The sequence below is a fragment of the Mytilus galloprovincialis genome, chromosome 8 (genome assembly GCF_965363235.1).
Source record: "Mytilus galloprovincialis chromosome 8, xbMytGall1.hap1.1, whole genome shotgun sequence".
Taxonomy (NCBI): domain Eukaryota; kingdom Metazoa; phylum Mollusca; class Bivalvia; order Mytilida; family Mytilidae; genus Mytilus; species Mytilus galloprovincialis.
Window position 1 is genome coordinate 36,493,546 of NC_134845.1, and position 22,682 is coordinate 36,516,227.

At 31.7% G+C, this 22,682-nt stretch overlaps 2 protein-coding genes and 1 long non-coding RNA gene across 3 annotated transcripts in view; all 3 read right to left on the reverse strand.

Moving 5' to 3' along the window:
• Nucleotides 1–1,637: 1,637 nt before the first annotated feature.
• Nucleotides 1,638–3,145, reverse strand: LOC143043265 (uncharacterized). The gene is made up of 2 exons (XR_012968279.1): nucleotides 2,811–3,145; nucleotides 1,638–2,114 (listed from the first exon to the last, which is right to left on the reverse strand). It is a non-coding gene; the product is annotated as an uncharacterized LOC143043265 (long non-coding RNA).
• Nucleotides 3,146–4,028: 883 nt separating this feature from the next.
• On the reverse strand, nucleotides 4,029–13,190 carry LOC143043017 (uncharacterized). Its single transcript, XM_076215515.1, has 7 exons — nucleotides 13,065–13,190; nucleotides 10,308–10,360; nucleotides 9,345–9,453; nucleotides 8,897–8,961; nucleotides 7,903–7,965; nucleotides 7,569–7,628; nucleotides 4,029–6,991 (listed from the first exon to the last, which is right to left on the reverse strand). Exons 1-7 carry the CDS (start codon nucleotides 13,163–13,165, stop codon nucleotides 5,730–5,732), a joined length of 1,713 nt encoding a protein of 570 aa, XP_076071630.1. The 5' UTR covers nucleotides 13,166–13,190; the 3' UTR covers nucleotides 4,029–5,729.
• A 7,186-nt stretch (nucleotides 13,191–20,376) lies between these two features.
• Nucleotides 20,377–22,682, reverse strand: part of LOC143085688 (uncharacterized) — a 32,600-nt gene continuing 30,294 nt past the window's right edge. Inside the window, exon 23 of the mRNA XM_076262186.1 lies at nucleotides 20,377–21,042. Coding sequence (XP_076118301.1) covers nucleotides 20,836–21,042 — 207 coding nt within the window. The 3' untranslated portion in view covers nucleotides 20,377–20,835. The remainder of the gene's footprint in view (nucleotides 21,043–22,682) is intronic.

A 22,682-nucleotide genomic window follows, 5' to 3' on the forward strand; every position in this document is an offset into this window, starting at 1 on the left:
ACTTCCAGCTTTCAGGAAAACTAACTACATTTAATATTTGTATTCAATTACAATGTTGGGGGACTCGACAAGTACGGAAGAAATACTTCAATAAAATAGAGCAGCATTTAAATCGCCTTTCATGTATTTTTTGAATTTCTAAGTGCATTAAGAGATTTTGTGTCGTGAATGAATCCTTACCCCATTCATGTTCCCAGAAAGTATTTATTAAAATCAAATTGCAATAAGTCAGATACAGGGTTTCTCGCCTTTCAGTTCGTGTGCTAATCAAAGCAGTTAATACATAAGATATAATATTGTAAGTTGAATAATTAAGTTTAACACTGGAAACTATTTTATCATTATTTTTAATGTAGAATCTTACATCGGAATTAAAAGAAGAAAAAAAATCGAAAACTTCTCTGTGGTCGAAACTTGAGATTTGAACCTTTGGTACATTTATTTTTATGGAGAATTTTAACAATAATATTTTAGTAATTGTATCTGCCGAAGAGTAGATAGATATATGAAAATTTTGTATGAGTGCCAGTGAGACAACTCTCCATCCAAATCACAATTAAAAGTAAACAATTGTAGATCAAAGTACTGTCTTCAACACTGTGTCTTGGCTCATACCAAACATCAAGCTAAAAAGAGTCACAACAATGACTAGTGTTAAACCATTGAAACGAGAAAACCAACGGTCGAATCTATATTCCTGCAGAAGGTGCTACAAAAACTAAGTTAGGAAAGAAGTTTGAGATGCTCTTCTAATATAATACCCGTTTAGAGTTGTATTGGCTTAAATAGACAATAGATGGACAATAGACATCTGCCAGCAAAAGATTATTTAAACTGTGTATCTTAGTGGACCGTATGAACTGAAACTTGTGTGTTTATTTATTTTGCTATCTTCTGCAGACTGAAAAATATGTACATCAAAATCAATGCCTTAAAACTTTCTTCGATGCATTAGTTTGTCTATACTCAAGGTAGATTTTCTGTAGATTTTACTCTCACAAAATTTGTGTAGGTTTTGTGTTGATTTTACGCATAAAGAGTAGGTGATGTGCGTTTTACGTTATTACACAAACTGGCCTTAACTTGAGAGAACAATGTTGCACACATAAATACGTCATAACATTAAATAAAATATACGAGCATACACTGTACACATCAATCACGGGAAAACTTTCTTTAGTTTCCGATAGCACGAAAGACATACTTTGATATACTCCGTATATAATATAGAACAGAAAGGATATTGGGTGTCCATTCATGACACAAATAAAAAAAAAAAAAGATGTCGTGTGATTTTTAATGAGACAAGTCTTCACAAGAGACCAAATGACACAGAAATTAACAACTCTAAACGTAATTTCAAGTTTAAGTAGGCCTCTAGCACTGTTTGAGTATTTGACACAACTTTTTGAGATTTAGAGTCCTCAATGCTCTTCAACTTTGTACTTGTTTGGCTTTATAACGTTTGTGATCTGAGCGTCAATGATGAGTCTTATGAAGACGAAACGAGCCACAGGCGTATTAAATCATAATCCTGGTACCTTTGATTGGGGATATTCCTTAGATACTGACGAACAACAGTGATCACGCCAGAATTGGTGTAATAGTAAGTGTTGAAAGAAAAACAAAACAAAACAAACAGCTGAATTATATTTAATGTTAAATCTGCCATCCAGCGAACATAGATCTTCCATGTTCATTGGTCCAAACACCTCCTGTATGAGTTAGCGTTGGATGTGTTCTTACATAGACAATGTCGCCCTTATTAGCAGAAAATACTATTGTTTCAGTTACTTGTAACTGTGTGTTAGAACCCTCGATAATTCCTATTGCTGCACCTTCAACCTCTGCGTTTTTTATTATTTCGTAGGCTCCATAAACCCCTGAATATAGCCTCAAGCTGAACGTAAACACATACACACCGTCAACTGGTACCGTGAATATTCCAGAAAATGGATTGTAGCCACCATTGATGTTTGTTTTTATGACGTCAAACTTTAATGTATGACCTTTTCCTGGACTGGCATCAATGTGACTCATATAGGCATAAAAAGCTGTTGTACGAGGCGATTGGACTTCAGTAGGGACTATGCTACCAACAAGTAATCGCTTATCTGAAAAATATAAACGTGATAAATAGTAATCTTAGTAAAACACACAGTCATTTTCAATATTTAAAATGTAAAACAGTCCTCTAACCATTTAAATGTAGAATTTTATTTAACTATTACGTGTCAGCCTTTTTGGTACATATATTTGTGTTGCCAATATTTTGCTATTCAATAAACATGATAAAAAAAAGGATGGCTTTTGTAAGGAATTGAAACTACAATCATTTTAGTTTGTAATCGAAGAAAGTTTAACTCAGCCGTGTTCGAATTGAAAGCGTATATACAATACACTAATAAGAATGTTAATACATGTCATAAGTAAGATGGATTCCTATCATCGATAGTAAATAATTATGTAAAAAAGTGTCATCGCGACATTTTACAGCCCGTGTATGGTGTAATGGTGTAGTTCTTTTTATTTTATTTTTTCCGAATTGTAAACATAAACAATAATAATAATCTTAATATTTAAAACTGAAGTGCATTATGGGTAATTTTGGATCGTGTAGATAGAATAGGGAATGGTGCATGGCGTAATGTGTAAGGTGTATGGTGCAAAGGTGTAACGTGTATAGTGTAATGGTACAAGGTGTATGGTGTAATGGTGTATGGTGTTAGTGGGAAATTTACACCATCAACGGACTGTATAAGATATGACTTGACAACGACTGAATGTTTGTACATTAAAATGTTACTCACATTTTTCTGTCTCTGCGATGTTATTTCCTGCAACATTATTGTTGTCACTATTTCGTCGAGTACACTGCCTAGAGAGTTTTGATAATAATTCTTTCAAAATAGTAATTTCCCTCTCTTTGTGAAGATCTGATTTCTGGTTATTGGCTAGATCGTTTTGCAACTGAGTTATTTCTTCCTCCTGACGTTGAATACGTTCATTTTGTTTTTCTAAAAGACGTTCCAAATGGTGGAATTTGCTTTCCATTCGGGTTTCAAGGTCTTCTAGTGTAGCAAAGGACAAATGGACAGACATATACATTATAATCAAACGACATAGTTTACCAGACATGTCGATTGAACTTTGTAGATTGATATAATGATACAATAAAGTTCTAAATAGATAATAATCAGTTCTTGTCATACACCGTATGTTAAACATTGGGAATTTGGAATAATCTAACAACGACGTTTTCCATTTTTTCCACCTGATCAATCATAAATATTTAGAAAAATACACAACTTATATGAAATATATACACATAGGAGACAGGAAGACATCTTCAGGTTAACATGCGATATTCAACAATAGACAATATGCATATACTTTGTTTCCTATTTTAGGTTAACCAACCCTGGCCCTAATTTAGTGGTTTGAACTATTTCATATGTTTAGTAATTTATGTAATTTAAAAGACTGACACATAAAGACTGATAAAGTTTTTGTTCTGCTAAACTGACAGTTTTCTCCCTATTTTTCTACAAGTAGATAAAACAACAGAACTACTGAAATAATGAACTGCAACACAAACAAACGCCAGCATACATGGAAACATACTATATTAACAGCTCCAATATTCCAGATTTGGTACAAAAATGGTTAGCCAAACCTCCCGCTTATATGACAATATTTAAAAACCCGCTTACATGACAACTTTAAATAATTCTGCATATTATTATTTTTAGTGGAATATTAACCAAGCAATGAAAACGATCTTAATTTGTTTAATTACACCTAGGTAACTTCTCATAGAAAAAAATGTTATTTTGTTCATATACTTCTCTTAATTGTCGAAATCTTAAAAACAAGCAGATAAGACGAGTACAAAATCTTTTTTTTTATCTTGGCATCAATGACAAACACTTTAATGGTTAAATGAAAAAAAATCAATTTTGCAAAACAAAAGGTTTTAGAACAATTGAATAAATGGACATCATTTCACTGACAAACAATTATATCTTCATGAGTCAATTGAATGATGGCTTAGAAACATTTCTCACATTTTGAATTCTCCAATTCATTTATTAGTAATATGTACCAAAAATAATTACAATTAAGTTGCTTCTTTAACGGATTTTAACATTTAAATTGAATGTGTTTTTTTCCCCACAAAAAAGTACAATATATACTCAATTTTCTGATTTTTATCAAGTGTTAGAATAGAAAAAAAGACGCTTTCAGAACGTCCATCGGTAGTTTTACTGTCGCAAGTTTAGTTTACCTGGCGACGCGGAGCGAAACAAGTTCATAATTAAATTTCAATCATTATTTCAGTGTAAAATCTTCATTAAAGAAAATTCCGCGAAAAGATGTTATCTTCTTAGGTCCCTCCATTAGGTGACGTCATAGGTATGCTTCCGGCGTCAAAAATAAACACCGGGCGTTTTCTGGCCTCTGTGCCGCTTCAAAATGTAATAAAGTTTGATAAAAAGAAGATTTTTAGGTGCAACATGTGAATGTTTTTCCTTATTATTGTAAACAGTACATGTCAATACATTCAGCAATTCAAATTGTTTGCTTCCTTAGTTACAGACAAGGAGCTAGAGAATTTTTACGCTAACTGTCATCCAATCAGAATTCGAATCATTGATTCAAAATAATTGCATTAGAATTTCTCATTTACCACTTTGAATTGTCAAAATCTTAAAGATAAACAGGTAAGACGAATACAAAGTATTAATTGTTTACTAACGATCATTCGACGGTTAAAGAAGCATCGGCATCTGGCACCATATTTTGTAGCTCAACTTAGTACTGCATTCAAAACAGGATATATAGATCACTCAGAGACGGTAAAATCAAGGATTATTATAAGAATAAAAGCATATGTGATGAACAAACCAATGACACAGCAAACTCAAAGCAAACCAAAAGCATTTGTCGATTTTTTAATAATATTTTTTTTCATCTTCCATGGTTTTATAAATGCTTTAAAGTTGTACGACAATGTATGGCCTTAGACAATAGTCATGTGTCTATACACTATGTCAAATTACTAAATTTTCCAGTGTAGAAAAGAACAATTATTTTAGATTTTAGTTTAAATTCTTTTGTCGATTATCCAAAAAAACCTGGTCGATAGCAGATACAATTAATCACAGAATTTTTGAAATATTGTTAGATCATCAAGACCTATAGCCACAACGAAGTATCTATTTCAAAGCTTATTTCCCAAATAATATTTCAAATTCAATCTTACCGACATATATATCATTTTCGTGCATTTCAGGTTACTCTAAATTTAAATGACACTTTCAATTTTGTTTCCCCATTTCTAATTTTTATGATTTCTTGTTCTCTTATTTGCACATTTCTATTTCTATACAACAACCGTAGTTTTCAGTTTCAATCTTTCTTTTGTTTATTTCGTCGAAGAAATGTTTATGAAAAATACGTGAAATCTATGCTTACCTGTTCCTTTGATCTTTGCTCTTTGTTTTTTTTTTTTTTAGGTTTAAAGTAGTTTTGTGTAATGCATTGATATTCTATACATATTTTTCCAATTATGGCAATATTGTATTTCCTCATTTCATAACAAACATTTATTAATTCACCGAAATGGGCAATTCAAAATTTTGTGACTTTTTTCTAGTATTTTTATATCAAATATGAATTCAAATAAGTCACTGAATGGTGTAAGAAGTTTGGCATTTTACATTTAGTTATATACTTGACTGAAAGTCATCGGTGACTTTATCTGGTATTATGACGTAACTTTCTATAGAAGTATTAATTTCTTGTTCCTTGAGAGAAACTTCGTGTGTGCAGTTAAAAGAATGCTCTTTCATATCGCATATTATAGAGCATTTATCATGTTGATTTTCATTTCTATGAGAAATGCCCAACAGGGGATCTGAATTGTCAGTTTCAATGTTGTCTGTAATTGTAATATCTTCATTTGAAGAATGACATGATGTAAAGAATAAAGTGGTATTGTCACTTATAACTGTGACGCCTTCATTTAAAGAGGAAAATGAACTATTACTGGAGGGCACATTGTCTTCCTTTACTAAGAGGTCTTTGTTTGGAACAATGTCGGAAGGTGCACTTCTGTCAGTAACTGGAACACTTTCATTTGGACATTTCGAAGGAGTTATATCAGAAGGTGTGCTGGCATCTGTCTCTGTGGCATCGTGCCTTGACTTAGAAAATGTGGTCATATAAGTAGGAGGTTTGGTCTCCCAGCCATCATTTAATTGTTGGTACAAATGTGAATATTTATGTTCGTTTAATTCATCATAGGAATAAGAATTGTCGTCATGTGCTTGGTGATTTTTGGAAGAAACTGCATTTTCTTGTAATAAATAGATTTGAGCTGAAAGAACTGATGTGTACGGTGGTAAGTAATCACCTTCATCGTTCAAACATGTATCACTACCAAGAGATCCTTTACAATTATCCAACCGGTGAAAATTAACTGGAGTTAAATAGTTGGATTCGTCTGAAGTTGTACTTTGGTAACTTTTAGGACTCTCCGAACCGCTGATTACATCAATGTATGTGTTGTCCGATAGATGTTTACTTTTTTTATTTCTAGTTACCGGTGTAAGGTAACAAGAACTTACTGAAAGTTGTTTTTCAGTTTTTGTCGGAATCTTTGGTTCATCTAAAACATCCAAGTATGGATTGGAAATCTGACTTATTATCTGCAATCTCTTAAATGATTTTATCATGGACGATTCATCAATTTCATCATATAAGCTTTCAGAACTACATGACGTATTAGATTTATGGTCTTTATTAAAATCGGCTTCTTCATTCTTGTGTCTATTTGCAAATTCGCCTTGATCTTTAAGTGATAAATTTGTAATGTGTCTTGATTTTGCCTTCTTTTTATATCTCCAACAAAGAAACAATAATCCAAGTAGTAAGAAGAAACCGACTGCTGAGAACGAGAATATAATCAACTGTTGTTTTGTGATTGCTGAAAGGCAAATATTTTTCGATATAATACACGTAAAGCCACTGCCACAATAAAAGGTTTTAAAGAAAAGTTAGAAGTATTTCTTTATCAATTTTCAATATACTATATTTACTTTTGTTTTAGTATTATTGTGACTTTATTTCCTGTGCCATTTTTTGCTTTGACATTTTATCCGTGACATTTACTTCTTTTCCTACCTCTATATGGTATATCGACACAAAACCAAACATCGGTCACAAAGTATTTTCTCAATTTACAGTTTTCTGGATTTACTTCAATCAGGAATGTTAAAAGCGGAATTTAAAAGCTACAAATGTATAAAAAGAAGCAGGTGAGCGTTATATGACCAATATTGATACAAACATGATAGCCGAAACAATCTAAGGTCAACATTACCTTAGTTTCTTACTAATTTATTTATTCAAAACATATAATTTAAGAAAGGTATGTTAGCTGGGAACTTTGTAGCATGTGTAATACTGGAGAACATAATAAATAAATGGTGAAAAAACTCTGCTCTTGTAAACTGCTGAATTCATAAAATTGTATTTAATTTTGTATCTTCTCATAAACTTACATATAACTGGCTGGTCCTGCTCACTGTTTACAACATGTGGAACCGTAACATGATTTTCGTCTAAAATCAAGAAATAACATTTTATGATGTAAATAATGTTTTAAAACAATATATTAGTCAAAACCGTTTTTCGCAGTTTTTTTGTGAAAAATTATTCTAAAATGTATAATAAAATTACCAAACTCCATGGCAAATTTAAAAGGGGGATCCGTACCAACTGCCAAAACCAAACGCTATCAGTTAACATAATTATTAGTTTTACCACTGAACTGAGAACTGTATACACGTATACTAGTAATTATAAAAGTCATCAATTTGATGACAATATACTGACCTCGAACCCTTGCTGTAGTATACTGTGATTCGTTCTTTTGCTTCTGTTGAATAGTTGTTTCATCTGTAACAAAATAAATAAATCAGAATAAAAGGACTTTATGCAGACTACGTTATCTGGTATAGTTTTATGAGCCAAAGATCATTATCACAATTAAATCAGTTCAGCGCACTATATGCTTTAATACCCTTTTTTTTATTCATTTGATTTTAAACATTAATCATGACTTTTCTCATAATAATAAAACAACATATTGGCATTAATATATCAAAGTTAACATTGGCTATAATTTTTTTTATAAAAACAACTGTTTGGTGTAAAATTTAATATTTCTTTTCAATCAAGCATATTTGTCAATTCGTCATAAATGCTGTTGTGTATATTCATCTATACTTACATTTTGCGTGAAATGTAGCAGATTCGGTTGTCAATTCTGTATTCTCTGAAAGTGTTGCCTCCGTTGAAAAGGTTATAAAAACTGAAATATGTATCGACAATTTTTCAATATCATTGAAACAGTGTGTGCACGGGATAATTGTAAACATCATTGTTAGAGCATTATTTTTAATACGCACAGCAGAGTTGGGCTGTAAACATGAATTCAGTCCGTCAAGTACTTATGTTTGGCCAACTCAAATTCAACGGATCGAACATTTTAGCAAATTTACTGTCATGCGAAATACATACCAGTGAAACCTATCACTTTATGTGTATTTCTTCTATTAATTTGTCAAAGTAAGTTATACAAGGTTCGTGTTTTAACACTGCAATGATTAAATAAAACATCAACAAGCGAGAGAGAGAAACTTATACTCTCCATATTTACGTGCTTAGATGTCAAGGTTGTGGCAAATTCTAATTAGGAATTTTCATGACCAAAAGTTTAGAAAGGTTTTGTCTTTAATATAGTGTGTATATAATTATCTGAAATATTAAATTTTCATTTCTGAAGTGTTTAGGAATGCAGTATAAAAAGTAAGTAAAACTGACTTACCTGTAGTGATATAATCCGTAGCAGTGGAAACTGTAACATCTATACATCCGAATACATAATTACAACTGAAAAGGAATATCAATTGTGTTCATTATCATGAAGCTGTAGATACATAGAGTGAGAAGCTATCATTACCGTTTAAAATTACATTCCTAAATGCCAAATAAGATCACCAGAGTCATGACACCAAATAGTTCTGGGTTCTATACTAGATTTACTTTCATATCCATTTTTTTTTATTTTCTTAACCAATGATGTGTAGTTGAGAAGCTATATATGATAAAAAAGTAAGATGAAAGAGGAAATATTAGGAAACAGGTAAAAAGCAAAACAAAATTGCCAAGCCGGGATGTTGGGTATGGTATATGATACAGAAATATATAAATTAATGATTTAAGTTGATGTACAGTAAGACAGTTATTGATAGCTAATCACTACATGTACTTACATTTGATTTTGTCTGCAGCTGCAGTATTCGATACATTTATATCCATAATAGTTAGTGTTACATGGTTTGCAACTACCTCCTGCTTCTGTGTAAAATCCTATCTTACATTCTAAAGAAATTAATGATAGAAAATTCATCTAAAGATTGATCAAGAAATATTCATTGTGAAATATACTTGATGCTTGCAAACAGTACCAATTCTAATGCAACAGATACGCATTTTGACAATTGTCTCTTCAGTGACACCTGAGTTCAAAATATTTAAATATCCAATGCACTTTTCTGAAATTAGGCACTAAGCGAACTTACAACTTTTTTTTTTACATCTTGTAGAGTTTAAAAATGAATCTTGTGCATTCGTATTAAATGTAATAATCTTACAGACTTTGATAGTTAAATTTATTAGATGAAATTACTTACAACTATTTACCCTTCCGGGGAACTTATTCACCACCCTTTTTGATTGGGTTCGTGTTTCTCAAAATATAGTGTTCTATGGACTGTTTTTTGTTCTTTTGGATTGTTTTTGACATCTTGTTGTCTGTCTTATAGTTTCACCGACTTTTTTTTATTCCCGTCCATGGTTTATTCTTCTTTTTCCCTCTGTTTAAGCCATAAATCAAAGGCAAACATGGAAGGGAAAACTTAAATTCACCCATGTTTTAGTGAATTTTCTGTGTAGTGTTTTATGGACTGTTGTTTGTCTTTTCTTATTTTTCCTTTAGTTATAACGTTGTCTATCTTTACTGGACTAATGATGATGCTCATATGCATTATATCTATGTATGCATCGGTTTTTTCTTCTTCAAATACTGTACCGGCGGATTTATGATTTTAAAAAGAGATACCGATATGTTCAACTTAAAGTAAGTCAAAACTTTCGGCCATAAAGGGGACCCTAAGTTTTCACCAAGATAAGCCCCTGTACTGCTTAGAGATCAAAGTTATATTATATAGTCTTACCAACACATTGTCCATTCTTTAATTCCCAGTTTGCACAACAATAGCGTACCTCCCTGAAAAGTAAAATAAAAGAAGATTATTAAACACAGTGGATCTCTAAGAAATTTTGCAAAGTATGTAACAAAATATGATTGAAAAAGTTTCATGCATTTATTCGTAGCAGTATATTTGATTTTCAACAGCATATTTTTTCATAGGGTAACATTTTGGAATTGTCGTCATTAAAGATGTGCAACTGGCCCACTGTGTTTACTCCTGATTTGCCACTTTTAGTTTTACCAATTATCTTTTACTAACGAAAACAAAAAAGACAAAAGGTTTAATGAGCATATATACTTGTATAGTCTGTTCCAACTTAGGTTTATAGTTTGTTATTGCTTTCTACATGTATCCATATATTAAGGTATTTAATTTTTTGTAACTCTAATTTCATTTGTTTAAAAAAATAATCAATAAATCAAATATTTTTTCTCAATAATTTAATATAAATTCATTCAATTCATTCAACATACAACTACAGTTACAAAACAATGACATTCAGTTATAAAAGTGTCTTTATAATTCGTTAGTTTCTGACTGATTATCATGATACAAATACATCAAGTTCTACTTTATTGAAAACATAATTTATATAATATATGAATCAATTTTATAAATGAATTGCATAAGGAAATAAATAAAGCACTGTGGTAAAATAAGTATGGGGCACTATATGTATAATGATGGGAGAAAAATCTTTTATATATAAACATCAATATATAATAATCTTTATGATAGTACTGCAGTCCACATTTATGTCAATTTCGCCAAATACACTGGATGAACTGGAAGAAGCAGCCGTTCACTGTTACGCCTGACCACACTGTCCGTGCTGCGATGTTGGTTGCTGTCTTGTAGTCAATATACACTGTTTCTGGTTGAAGTTGTAACCAGTGTCGTTGAGCGATATATCGTATGTGGTTGAAGAAGCTTTAATAGATGACCTGGTATTTCCTTCATGGTATTAGAGCGTACACTAGTGGGAAAATAGAACCATCTATCATTGCATGAACTGTGCATAGCTGATGGAAGAGAGTTGGACATGTAGAATGTGTCGTCGCAGAATATTGTGCTGGCAGCAGCTAGGTGGGTCAAGTTGTTTGTTGTTGTTGTTAAGAAAAGTAACAGTTGTCTTGTTATAGTTAGGCATCATCCATCATGCAGGCTAATGTTGATAGATGTCTGGTTGGATGGTTCTGCTGAGTGACCATTTGTGGTAAAGTGATGTCTTACAGGAGTAATAGTTTGGTATTTGCTTAACAATCAGTTTGGTGTCGTATAAAAAGTTTGGCTTCTGAACAGTTGCATTTATGAATTTATTGGATATTTTTTATCAGATCAGTGTATTTATTAAATTAAAAAAAATAAGTTGAATAAATAAAAAGAAATTCACATGACATTTATTCTTATCTTTAGTAATTATTTTACTTTTTATTTCCCCCCCCCCCCCAGAATGTAACAGTTATTAAAACTATTTGCTGATAAAATGTAAAAACAATAAACAATTTTTTGTACACTTTTTTTCCTAATCTGTTTTTCCAATTAGATACATGTTTCTGTCAAAAATTTATATATACAGATTATAAAGAATAGTTTTGCTCATTTTCCTCGATCTACATAATAGGTGAATAAAAAATCTTTTTAAACTGTTAAGATAAAAAATATTACTTTAATTCAGAAATAAGCTATAATACCCCCTATGCTAACATGTGCATGTAATTAAAATTGAGCAAACCAGGAACACCGCCCAGTGTCATCAAGAACAAAAAGATCATATAGCTATCAATCAACTGCAGCTGCATTTTATGCATTTTTGCACCGCTTTTTATTGTCGGAGACTGCATAATTTTAATTTTCAAATGTTAATTCTTTTGTTATGATTTTGAAAGAAAGGTTTACCTTAATACTAGATTATATAATTAAGTCAAAATATACATGTATGGTCATAAAGAAGCATGAATATCGCTATCATATTAACATTTAATACAAGGTTTAAGGCTATGCTAACTTCAAAAATATTATTATTACAGAATTATATATTATATACAAATGTTTCAGTTTTGTTTTAATGTCTGGAATATAAGAATCCCCGACGACCTATGAAAAATGGTTTAAAATTCGTCTTTCACTCATCACTTATCATTGAAAATGCCTGAATTTAATCAAAATTGCCATTGTTTTGATTAGTTTCATCAGTTGTATTCCCGTTGAAGCAGTTTTCACATACCGTAATGCTTTCAATTTTGTAATTTGCGATAGAATAAAATAACAGAAACGGACCCAATTCCCTTATCGACATTTAAAACGTCTCATCAGTGATGTTTGTTGCAATCTATTTGAAAACAAACCAACAGTTTATAAAAATGATGTAGAGCTGATCAAACTAAGAAGGCCCTAAAGTATAGCCAAATACGAACAACGAATTAGAGGTTTGCATAAGGAATATAATTGTTTTTTTATTTGAGATGGTTCCAACATTTTAACAGCAAATTTAATCTATAACTAAAGTGTTTTCATGCCAGTGCCGAACATAAACATTTGTTTTTCGATTATCAGTTTGTCCCTTTTGTGTCTTTTTTTCCGAATTGGTACATCTTTCACAAGAAAATACATAAATCTATGAAACGTAATTTTCTACTACTTATTGAAAAGTTCTTCGTTAAGCATAATTAATTTGCCTACAAATTTCATAATACATAATAATACAACTTCACTGACCTTCCATTAGGTTTGACATCGTAGCAGAATTGTCCAAATGAAAGTTTAATGCACTGAATACTTATAAAAACTACAAATGGAAGATTACACAGAAAAAACATGATGGTTTGTGAATGAATGAAAGTATAATTGAGCTATGTTAGAAATGATAATACGGAAACATAGGTAATTATGTAACTATCAAGTACAATACAAAACCGGATCATAATATACAGCTTCGGTCAAGTGCAACGAGGAAATTATTCTTGTCATTGAGTCCAGAGACACAAATAGCGCTGTTTCTATTATTTTGTGATTTTTGATAAACCGAAGATTTAAAAATAACTTTCTTTAACAAGAAGTAAAAATAATTTTACTTCATTTCAAAAATGCAAACATACTTTTCTGTATTAAAACTAATTTAAAACCTGGTACTGCCAATTGATGCTCTGCGAGCAGCACTTTTGTCAACTTAAGAGGAGTACTAGTATTCCAAGCTTTAAAATACTGGTGACTTGGTAGCCTTATTACAAGGCTTAAAATACAATGGTGGGACAAACAATCAATTACTATTGTTGCTAATTGTTTACCTATGTAGATGTGTCGCTATTCGTAGGACAGTAGCAATAATAGTAATTGATTGTTGAATAACAAGTCCGTTTCTGTGTATGTTGCAGTTTAGTGTTTCTGTTGTTGCATTGTTTTTCTCTTATAGTTTATTGGTTTCCCTTGTTTATTGCCCGTATTTATTATTTTTTGCTTATTCGACTTATGACTATTGAACAATGGTATATTACTGTTGCCTTTCTATATCATGATAAACACCAAATTATAAAACTAGCTCTATTTTAGTAACAGTGACCTTAATTGTTGACTTCTTACATCCAAGCTTCTTTAACTTCTCTAGTCCTTCCATGTGTAAAATGTTCATTCCAAGCAAGCAAAGGAAACTTAAACCAAAGGACTATCCCTAACCTAAAAGAAGACTATCCCTGAATTTAACCCTTACCTTTTATAATGGCAGTCTGTCATAAAGTTGCAATGTGAGCTATCAGTAATATATTTTTTTGTTCTTTGTTACATTTAGTGTATTGGTTTAAATATTCTAAATGATTTTGACATTATCAGTTTTTTTTATATATCAGAACTGAATAAACTTCTACAATCATTCTTTCGATTTTCAAATTTTGTATATCATAATTTTTCAGAAAAAATATCATGTTACATTGTATCGTAACATCGATCCTGCAAATAAAATTCTGATACTTCCTTGTAGAATCTTTCATGGTGTACCTCCATCTAAAGAAGTATGCGTGTTGTTATTAGCTTTCTTATATAGTACCACGGGGGGGGGGGGGGGGGGGGGGGTCTCAACATGGGATTTTGGGTACAGGTGTGCAGCTGGGATTTTAAAAACACCCCCATTCATATATTGAATAATTGTGAAATCCCTACCTATACATATATTTCACAGCGAAATCATAACCCATTCATATATTTATGACCCATTGATATATCACAATCGGCCAATTACTACCTATTGATATATTTCCTCGGTAAAATTGCACCCCATTGATATATTTAACGGATCAAAAAAGGGACCCATTCAAGCGGCACATATGTATATACCTTTATATAGGAAGAGACCCCCCCCCCCCCCCGTGTATAGTACGTCACATGTGCGCAACTCCTGGACAATTATTGACTTTTTGTTTGGGCAAGAAAACATTAGTTGGATATTGAACAAAGCTTATGAAAGGACAGTCATATTCTACACACAATATTTTTAAACTACACTGCATTAGGTCATAAGGGCACTAGGGGATAAGGCTTTATTTATTTAGTAGGTACCAGATTTGTATCACAGCTTTATTTCAAAATAATGTAAATTTTGTATAAAAATAAAAAAAGTATCAGTTATATATAGTACTAAAAAAAATAAAAAAAATATACATATTTTAAATATAGAAACAGACATTTAATATACATAATTAATTTCTTCAAACATCACAACACCAACATCACAGATAATTGCAAACAGAAGCCACAACCTATCTGCCACATGCACATGAGAGTGTATTTGTGTGTGTGTGTGTGTGTGTGTGTGTGTGTGTTAATTTTATTCCTTAGCAGAAAAACAATATGGAAGATAAAAATTAGAGTACCTTCACCAATTCCGTTTTCATTGAACAAAATGTGTTTATGCTAAAAGAGTTGTCTCCTTCATTGTTTTGGGATAAGCTTTTAGATGTAACAAATATAAAAATCTCTTAAATTCATACATAGTTTTAAAATATCTACCTGTTAACATATAAAGAGGCAGTTACAACAAATTGAACAACTGAAACTGTGAGCTACTGCTCACTGATGATACCCCCGCTACAACTGGATACTTTTAATAGTGTAAAAATGTGTAAATGTTTGGTAAACAGGAAGTTGTTGAGTAATGAATCGGAAAACGCATCACACAATATAGCTGACATATATAAATCCTGAAACCAAATAATTGCACAATTTCCACCTGTATTATGTATAAATGTGTTGTAATATCTAGTATTCCATACCAAACAGCAAATTAAAAAATATCTATTTTAATATAAAATTCAATAACAAAAATACCAAACTTCAAGGAAAATTTTGAACAGAAAGTTAAAGATGGGTGAAAGATACCAGAGGGATAGTCAAACTCATAAATCGAAAATAAACTGACAACGCCATGGCTAAAAATGAAAGAGACAAACAGACAAACAATAGTACACATGACACAACAAAGACAACTAAAGAATAAGCAACAACTGGTGGTGATCTCAGGTTCCCTGGAAGGGTTAGCAGATCCTGCTCCACATGTGGCATCCGTCGTGTTGCTCATGTTATAACAAGTCCGGTAAATAGTCTAATCTTCTGACATCAGACTCGGACTTCTCTTGAACTGAATTTTAATGTGCGTATTGTTATGCGTTTACTTTTCTGCATTGGCTAGAGGTATAAGGGGGGATTGAGATCTCAAAAACATGTTTAACCCCGTCGCATTTTTGCGCCTGTCCCAAGTCAGGAACCTCTGGCCTTTGTTAGTCTTGTATTATTTTAACTTTTAGTTTCTTGTGTTTTCTTTGGAGTTTAGTATGGTGTTCATTATCACTGAACCAGTATATATTTGTTTAGGGGCCAGCTGAAGGACGCCTCCGGGTGCGAGAATTTCTCGTTGCATTGAAGACCTGTTGGTAACCTTCTGCTGTTGTCTGCTCTATGGTTGGGTTGTTGTCTCTTTGACACATTCCCCATTTCCATTCTCAATTTTATAATTCGGTAGGTCACTTTCATGAAAGGGACGGGGATTGTAGTTATGACGTAAGAAACATATCCGATATCATCTGTGAAACGGTTATTCATAACAGTCAACCAACTCGTGATATAAGTTTCACTCCAAGCAACAAGGGAATCTCGAGCTAAAGGCCTATCCCTGAATTGACTCCCAACATTTTAAAATGATGGTCCCTCATTGAGTTGCTATGTGTGCTAGCAGTAAATTAAGATTTTTCTTTGTTTTATTTTGAGTCTTGGTTTATGTATTCTAAATTGTTTAGTATTTTCAGCTCATTTATATCAGAACTGAATACAACTTCTTCCGTCATTTTTTTTGTATTACATATTTCTTCAATAAAATATCATATTATCATAATTCTAATCCTGGAAATGAAAATTCTGCCTCATCCTTCTAGAAACTTTAATGGTGCAACTTTATATAGCGAGGCATGTTTGTTGTTATTAACTGTCAATAATATCTTAAATATGTGCAACTCCTTATCAATTATTGATTTTTGTTTGGGCAAGTTCTATTCTATAAGCATGTCCCAAAAACTCTACTAGCATTTAAGTAATAGGGCTTTATTCAGTAATAACAGATTTATACCACAGCTTTATTTCAAAATAATGTAAATTTTGTATAAAAATAAAAATTATCACAGTTATATAGTACTAAAAATTTAAAAAAAAATTTGTAAGGGTTCCGCGGAACCCAGTGTCTCGCCTATTTTTGCTGTAAATCACAGGCTCAACAACAATGAGGAAAAAAATCAATAAAAATATTCCTCTTGTTACTATTTTATGATTGTAAGAAAATCTAAGTCCATTTGAAAGTAAATTACAGAAAAAAACAGAGTAATCTTTTTACAAACTTTACTTCTGGATACAATCTTATGATCATAAATAAGGTTATTTCCAAGTTTGGTACAAACCCAGGATAGTTTAAGAAAGTTATTTAAATTTTAAAAACTTTAACCACAGAGTGAATGTAATGGTTCCCTGCAGAAAAAACTAAGTCCATTTATAAGTAAAATACGGAAAAAATTGAATTTTATTTTTACAAAATTTTCTTCTGGATACTATCTTATGATCATAAACAAGCTTCTGTCCAAGTTTGGTACAAACCCAGGATAGTTAAAGAAAGTTATTAAAATTCTAAAAACTTTAACCACAGAGTGAATGTAATGTTTCCCCGCAGAAAAAACTAAGTCCATTTATAAGTAAAATACGGAAAAAATGGAATTTTATTTTTACAAAATTTACTTCTGGATATTATCTTATGATCATAAACAAGCTTCTGTCCAAGTTTGGTACAAACCCAGGATAGTTTGAGAAAGTTATTAAAATTCTAAAAACTTTAACCACAGAGTGAATGTTTTGTTTCCCCGCAGAAAAAACTAAGTCCATTTATAGTAAAATACGGAAAAAATGGAATTTTATTTTTACAAAATTTACTTCTGGATACTATCTTATGATCATAAACAAGCTTCTGTCAAAGTTTGGTAGAAATCCAGTATAGTTTAAGAAAGTTATCAAAATTTCAAAAACTTTAACCACAGAGTGAATATTTGTTGACGCCGCCGACGACGCCGACGACGACGGAATGTAGGATCGCTTAGTCTCGCTTTTTCGACTAAAGTCGAAGGCTCGACAAAAATGCATATTTTAAATACAGAAGCAAAGACATTTAACATATAAAGTTCAACCAAATAATTTCTTCAAACATCCCAACACCAATATCACAGATAATTGCAAATAGAAGCCACAACCTTTCTGCCACATAAGTGTGTATGTGTGTGTGTGTGTTAATATTATTTCTTAGCAGAAAAAGCTGAAAATTAAGAGTACCTTTACCATTTACATTCATTGAACAAAAATGGGTTTATGCTAAAAGAGTTGCCTCCTTTATTGTTTAGTTGTCAACTTTTTAATGCAATCAATACAACAATGTCTCAAGTTCATACATAGTGTTGAAATAGCTACCTGTTAACACATAGAGAGGCAGTAACAACAAATTGAACAACTGTTACTGTGAGGTACTGCTCACTGATGATACCCCCACCACAACTGGTTACTTTTAGGGTGCAATCAACAGTTTTTTTCTATGACGTCACATTTTGAGGGACCATGCATAAGTGACCCTTAGTGGTGGACTGATTAATAAAGATACTTGTATAAAACTAGATATCACTAGAATCAGAATGTTCTCTAGTTCATAATGAAATAAAAATAATGTGTACTTTTAATATATTAAAAATATTCCATCCAATGAACATGGGGCAAAAAAGGTCTAATTTGAACATAAAAAACTTGAAACCAGGTCATGTGCACACCCATGAAGACATGATCCATGCACATTTTACATAATCAAAACTGTATGAAATTTGTATGTTTTTACCTGGCCTTTCAAAAAAATCTTGTTTCAGGGTATAGCTTCCTGCTCCGAAAAGAGCTACAGTGGCTGCAAATAAGTTTTCAATTTTCACTGCCAAAAAAACAGGATGTTTACAGTGTTGTCTCCCCTCAAAACATGTAAAGTAAATATAATTTTTAAAATTATTTCAATCATTCAACCTATTTTAATTGAAAGCTAATTAACTAATTTTTACAATCAAATACAAAAAACATGATACTTTTTACCAATTGAGTAAATAAACAGGGGTTTCCCTCCATGGTTATTTTTAGTTGGGGAATAACCCCTAGTTTTTTATACGAAACTGTTTATAGCACCCTTAATAGTGTAAAAATATATAAGTGTTTGGTAAACAGGAAGTTGTTGAGTAATGAATCTGAAATGGCATCACAAAGTATAGCTGACACATATAAACCCTGAAACCAAATTTCAGAAATTCTTGTATTGTAGTTCCTGAGAAAAATATGACAAAAATTTTCAATTTTGCTATAATGTGTAAAATGATATAATTGTTTGGTAAGCAGAAAGTTGTTGAGTAGTAAATGAAAACGCATCACACAGTATAGCTGACTAATATAAACCTAGCAACCGAATTTCAGAAATCCTTGTATTATAGTTTCTGAGAAAGATGCGAAAAAAAATATTTATGGGACGGATGGATGGACTGATGGATGGATGGATGGACAGACAGACAGAGGCAAAACAGTAGACCCCCACTTTTTAAGGTGGGGTATAAATACAATTATTTAAGTTCCATTATATACAGAGTGAACCCATTCATTAGAGAAAAAAACACAAAAACAAGAGAACAAAAATCTAAAATTTGTTGGAGACTACTTGTTCAAATACATGTACTTAAAGATATTAACTTATGACTGGTTTTTTTTTAAGCATCTATCAAAATATTTAACTGATTTTCATTTATAGAAAGTTTTAATCTATCCTGAAAAAATCAACACAAACATTTCTGCACAAGTTGCTTTTACTTATAAAAGCACAAACTAATTCCTCATAATTATAAAATAAAATTATAATAATTGTGTTAAATATATCTTTTTTCTGAACTCAGGTAAAAAAGAAGTCTAGAACAGCCATTATCATCATCTGCAATGTCCTGCTAATTTGATGTGGATAAATCAAATACTTTGCAGAAAATTAAGAATTTATTGTTTTACTCAGAAAAATATCTATCTGAAAATAATCTGAGCTGTTCTGAATTCAGTGCAATGAATGTCTGAAAGAATAAACATGACTAACTTATCTGCTGTTCTGTCCTTGAAATTGGTTCCAATTAAAATATATCAATTTTTACAATACAATCATTGCTAAGTGTACCAATTGGTATGTAAGGCTTGTCTTTCTTTTCTTGAAGTAAATGATAGTCCTCTTTGTTAAACATGTATTGTTTAGTTTCCAGAATTCTAGTGTTGAAACATGATTTATCAAGTATTTCAGTCAGTTAAGAACAATTCAGAAAATGTTGGTCATTCCAGTTCACAACCTATTAACAATTAAAAGGAGAATGACTTTTAGTGAGCCAGCTAAGATACTCCATATGATTCAAATATAGTTCAAATATATATTTTCACAATTATCATTTTTATGTTCAATGCATGTGTCCAAAGATGACATTATTAAGTTGGACAACTTGGGTCTCAACTGTTTGTATAGTATATGAACAATAAGATATGTTTAAACTTATGCTTATGTTAGCTTTAAATGAAAAAAAACGTCTGTATAAAAAAATATTCAATGATTTTAGAGCAATTTGGGGCTGTTCCTGACCAAATATTGTAAATAGAAAGCAGTTTGAATATAGAAATTTCATTAGTTTAAGAAAATTAGTTTCAAACATCAAACCTTCTAATGAGATCTAGAGACATGTAACCATATGATAGAACAGCCTACACTTCCAGATTTTTGAGGACTAGAGTTTTGTATAAAATATACATTTAAGGATGAAAACACACAACTAGACTAAGACAAATATGGCATTAGTTAAGCTAAATGTCTGCTCAAATGTAGAAAAATTAATTTGTGTCAATAACATAATGATGTTAACAAGGCAGTGAAGATTCATGTCCAAATAAGAGCCCTTGAGTTAGGGCTTGTTTCTATCTTTGTGGCAGTTTCCTTCTGGACTTTCACTTCTCTCTTCAATAGTCTTTTCTCTTTAATTTTTTGTAAGATAGATGAAAGTTCTGTCAAATTCAAATTAGCAGCTCTTTCAATCACAGTCATGTAGATTTCAACGTGTTCCTGTTCCTCAGTTCTGAATATGTACTGTAAAAAAAAAGTATTAAAACAGTTTGAGTGAAATTATAAACCATATTATCTACATTAAATTCATTACTATCAATAGTCAGTTTGTTTACGACTATGAGTTTAAATGTTCCTTAGGTATTTTTAACCTCTCTTTTAATGCTATTTAACTCTCTGAAAAGATGACAATACAGTTGAAACACCGACTTATTCTATAACTCAATATTACACACTAAAGAACAAGAAATCAGCCTAAACAAACATAGTGGACATGAAAGTCTGGACAGGTTCTATTTTCATCAACCTTTTGAATTAATAGATAAATAAAGAGCTGCTGAACCAACGCCTCTTATGTTTTGTGCTGGTAGAGTTCCCTTAAGTGGATACCAGATGGTATGCAGGGTTGTCAAAACATAAGAGGCGTTGGTTCATATCTGGTATCCACTTAAGGGAACTCTACCAGCACAAAACATAAGAGGCGTTGGTTCATATCTGGTATCCACTTAAGGGAACTCTACCAGCACAAAACATAAGAGGCGTTGGTTCAGCAGCTCTTTATTTATCTTTTGATATTCCATCTGAACCCCTGCATCCCCGGATCTGCCTATACCACACAGCGCCGACCCCAGTGCCATCTCTATACCGAGCAAGAACGAAGAATTCCAAGAAGCCAACAAACAACTGATACCATCAATTACTGCCAAGAAACCACCAAACAAAAGGAAACTTATATGAAGAACAAACAGAGGACTACATTCCTACAACAGGACGGCCAATATATCAAGATTTATATGTACCATCATTCTGTGCCATCAGAAAATTAAATGTAAAATTATTTTAGTGTGAAACCTTAAAAAGGATCTTTCAAAAGTAAATGGAGATGAAACAAAACAGCCAAGATAGATTTCCAGTACTATTTAAAACCTGCAGGAAATTAAAGTTAAAAGAAGTAAGATACAAAGAACATAAATCCTTCCCACCACCATTTCCAGTTCAACCAACATTGCCAAGAAATTTTGCGACAGTAAACCACTTAACGGCATTCCCGACGCGATTGGAAGTAGTACCTCCGGCCAAAGGGAACCCAGTCGAAGTGGTAGGGGTGTGCCCTATAAGTGTTGTCGAAATTAGGAAGAAACTTTATAAAACTGTACACTGACATTGTACTTACATTCATGTTACACAAATTTAATTTCTATTTAAAAACACATTTTATTTATACACTTACCATTATAATAGTTTACAACCATTTTAAAGTTAAAGACAATTCGAAAAATTATAGATTAACTCTAAATTTAGTAACTTCATTTGCATTGTACTATGTTTGATTCATTTTCTGTTCAATATTACATAATGATATAGAGTATCCCATAGCAACGTCAACAATGGACAATTATGACGTCACATACATGATACCATTTTTTTGTACTTCAGGGGTTCTAATTTTGTATACTTTGTCCTGAAGAAGCCGATCTAATCTGCGAAACATGTCGACAATAAAAGATGTAGTTTACTTAAGTGTTGTTGTCAATGTAGCGGCTTTTGAATTAATGTAATTCAGTGAACAATATGTTTGTTCCTTAGCAATGTTCTGAGAAATCAATGCACCATATATCAGTTGCTAACAGTTAGCACATAAGGTATTAATCAAATGTGCCATA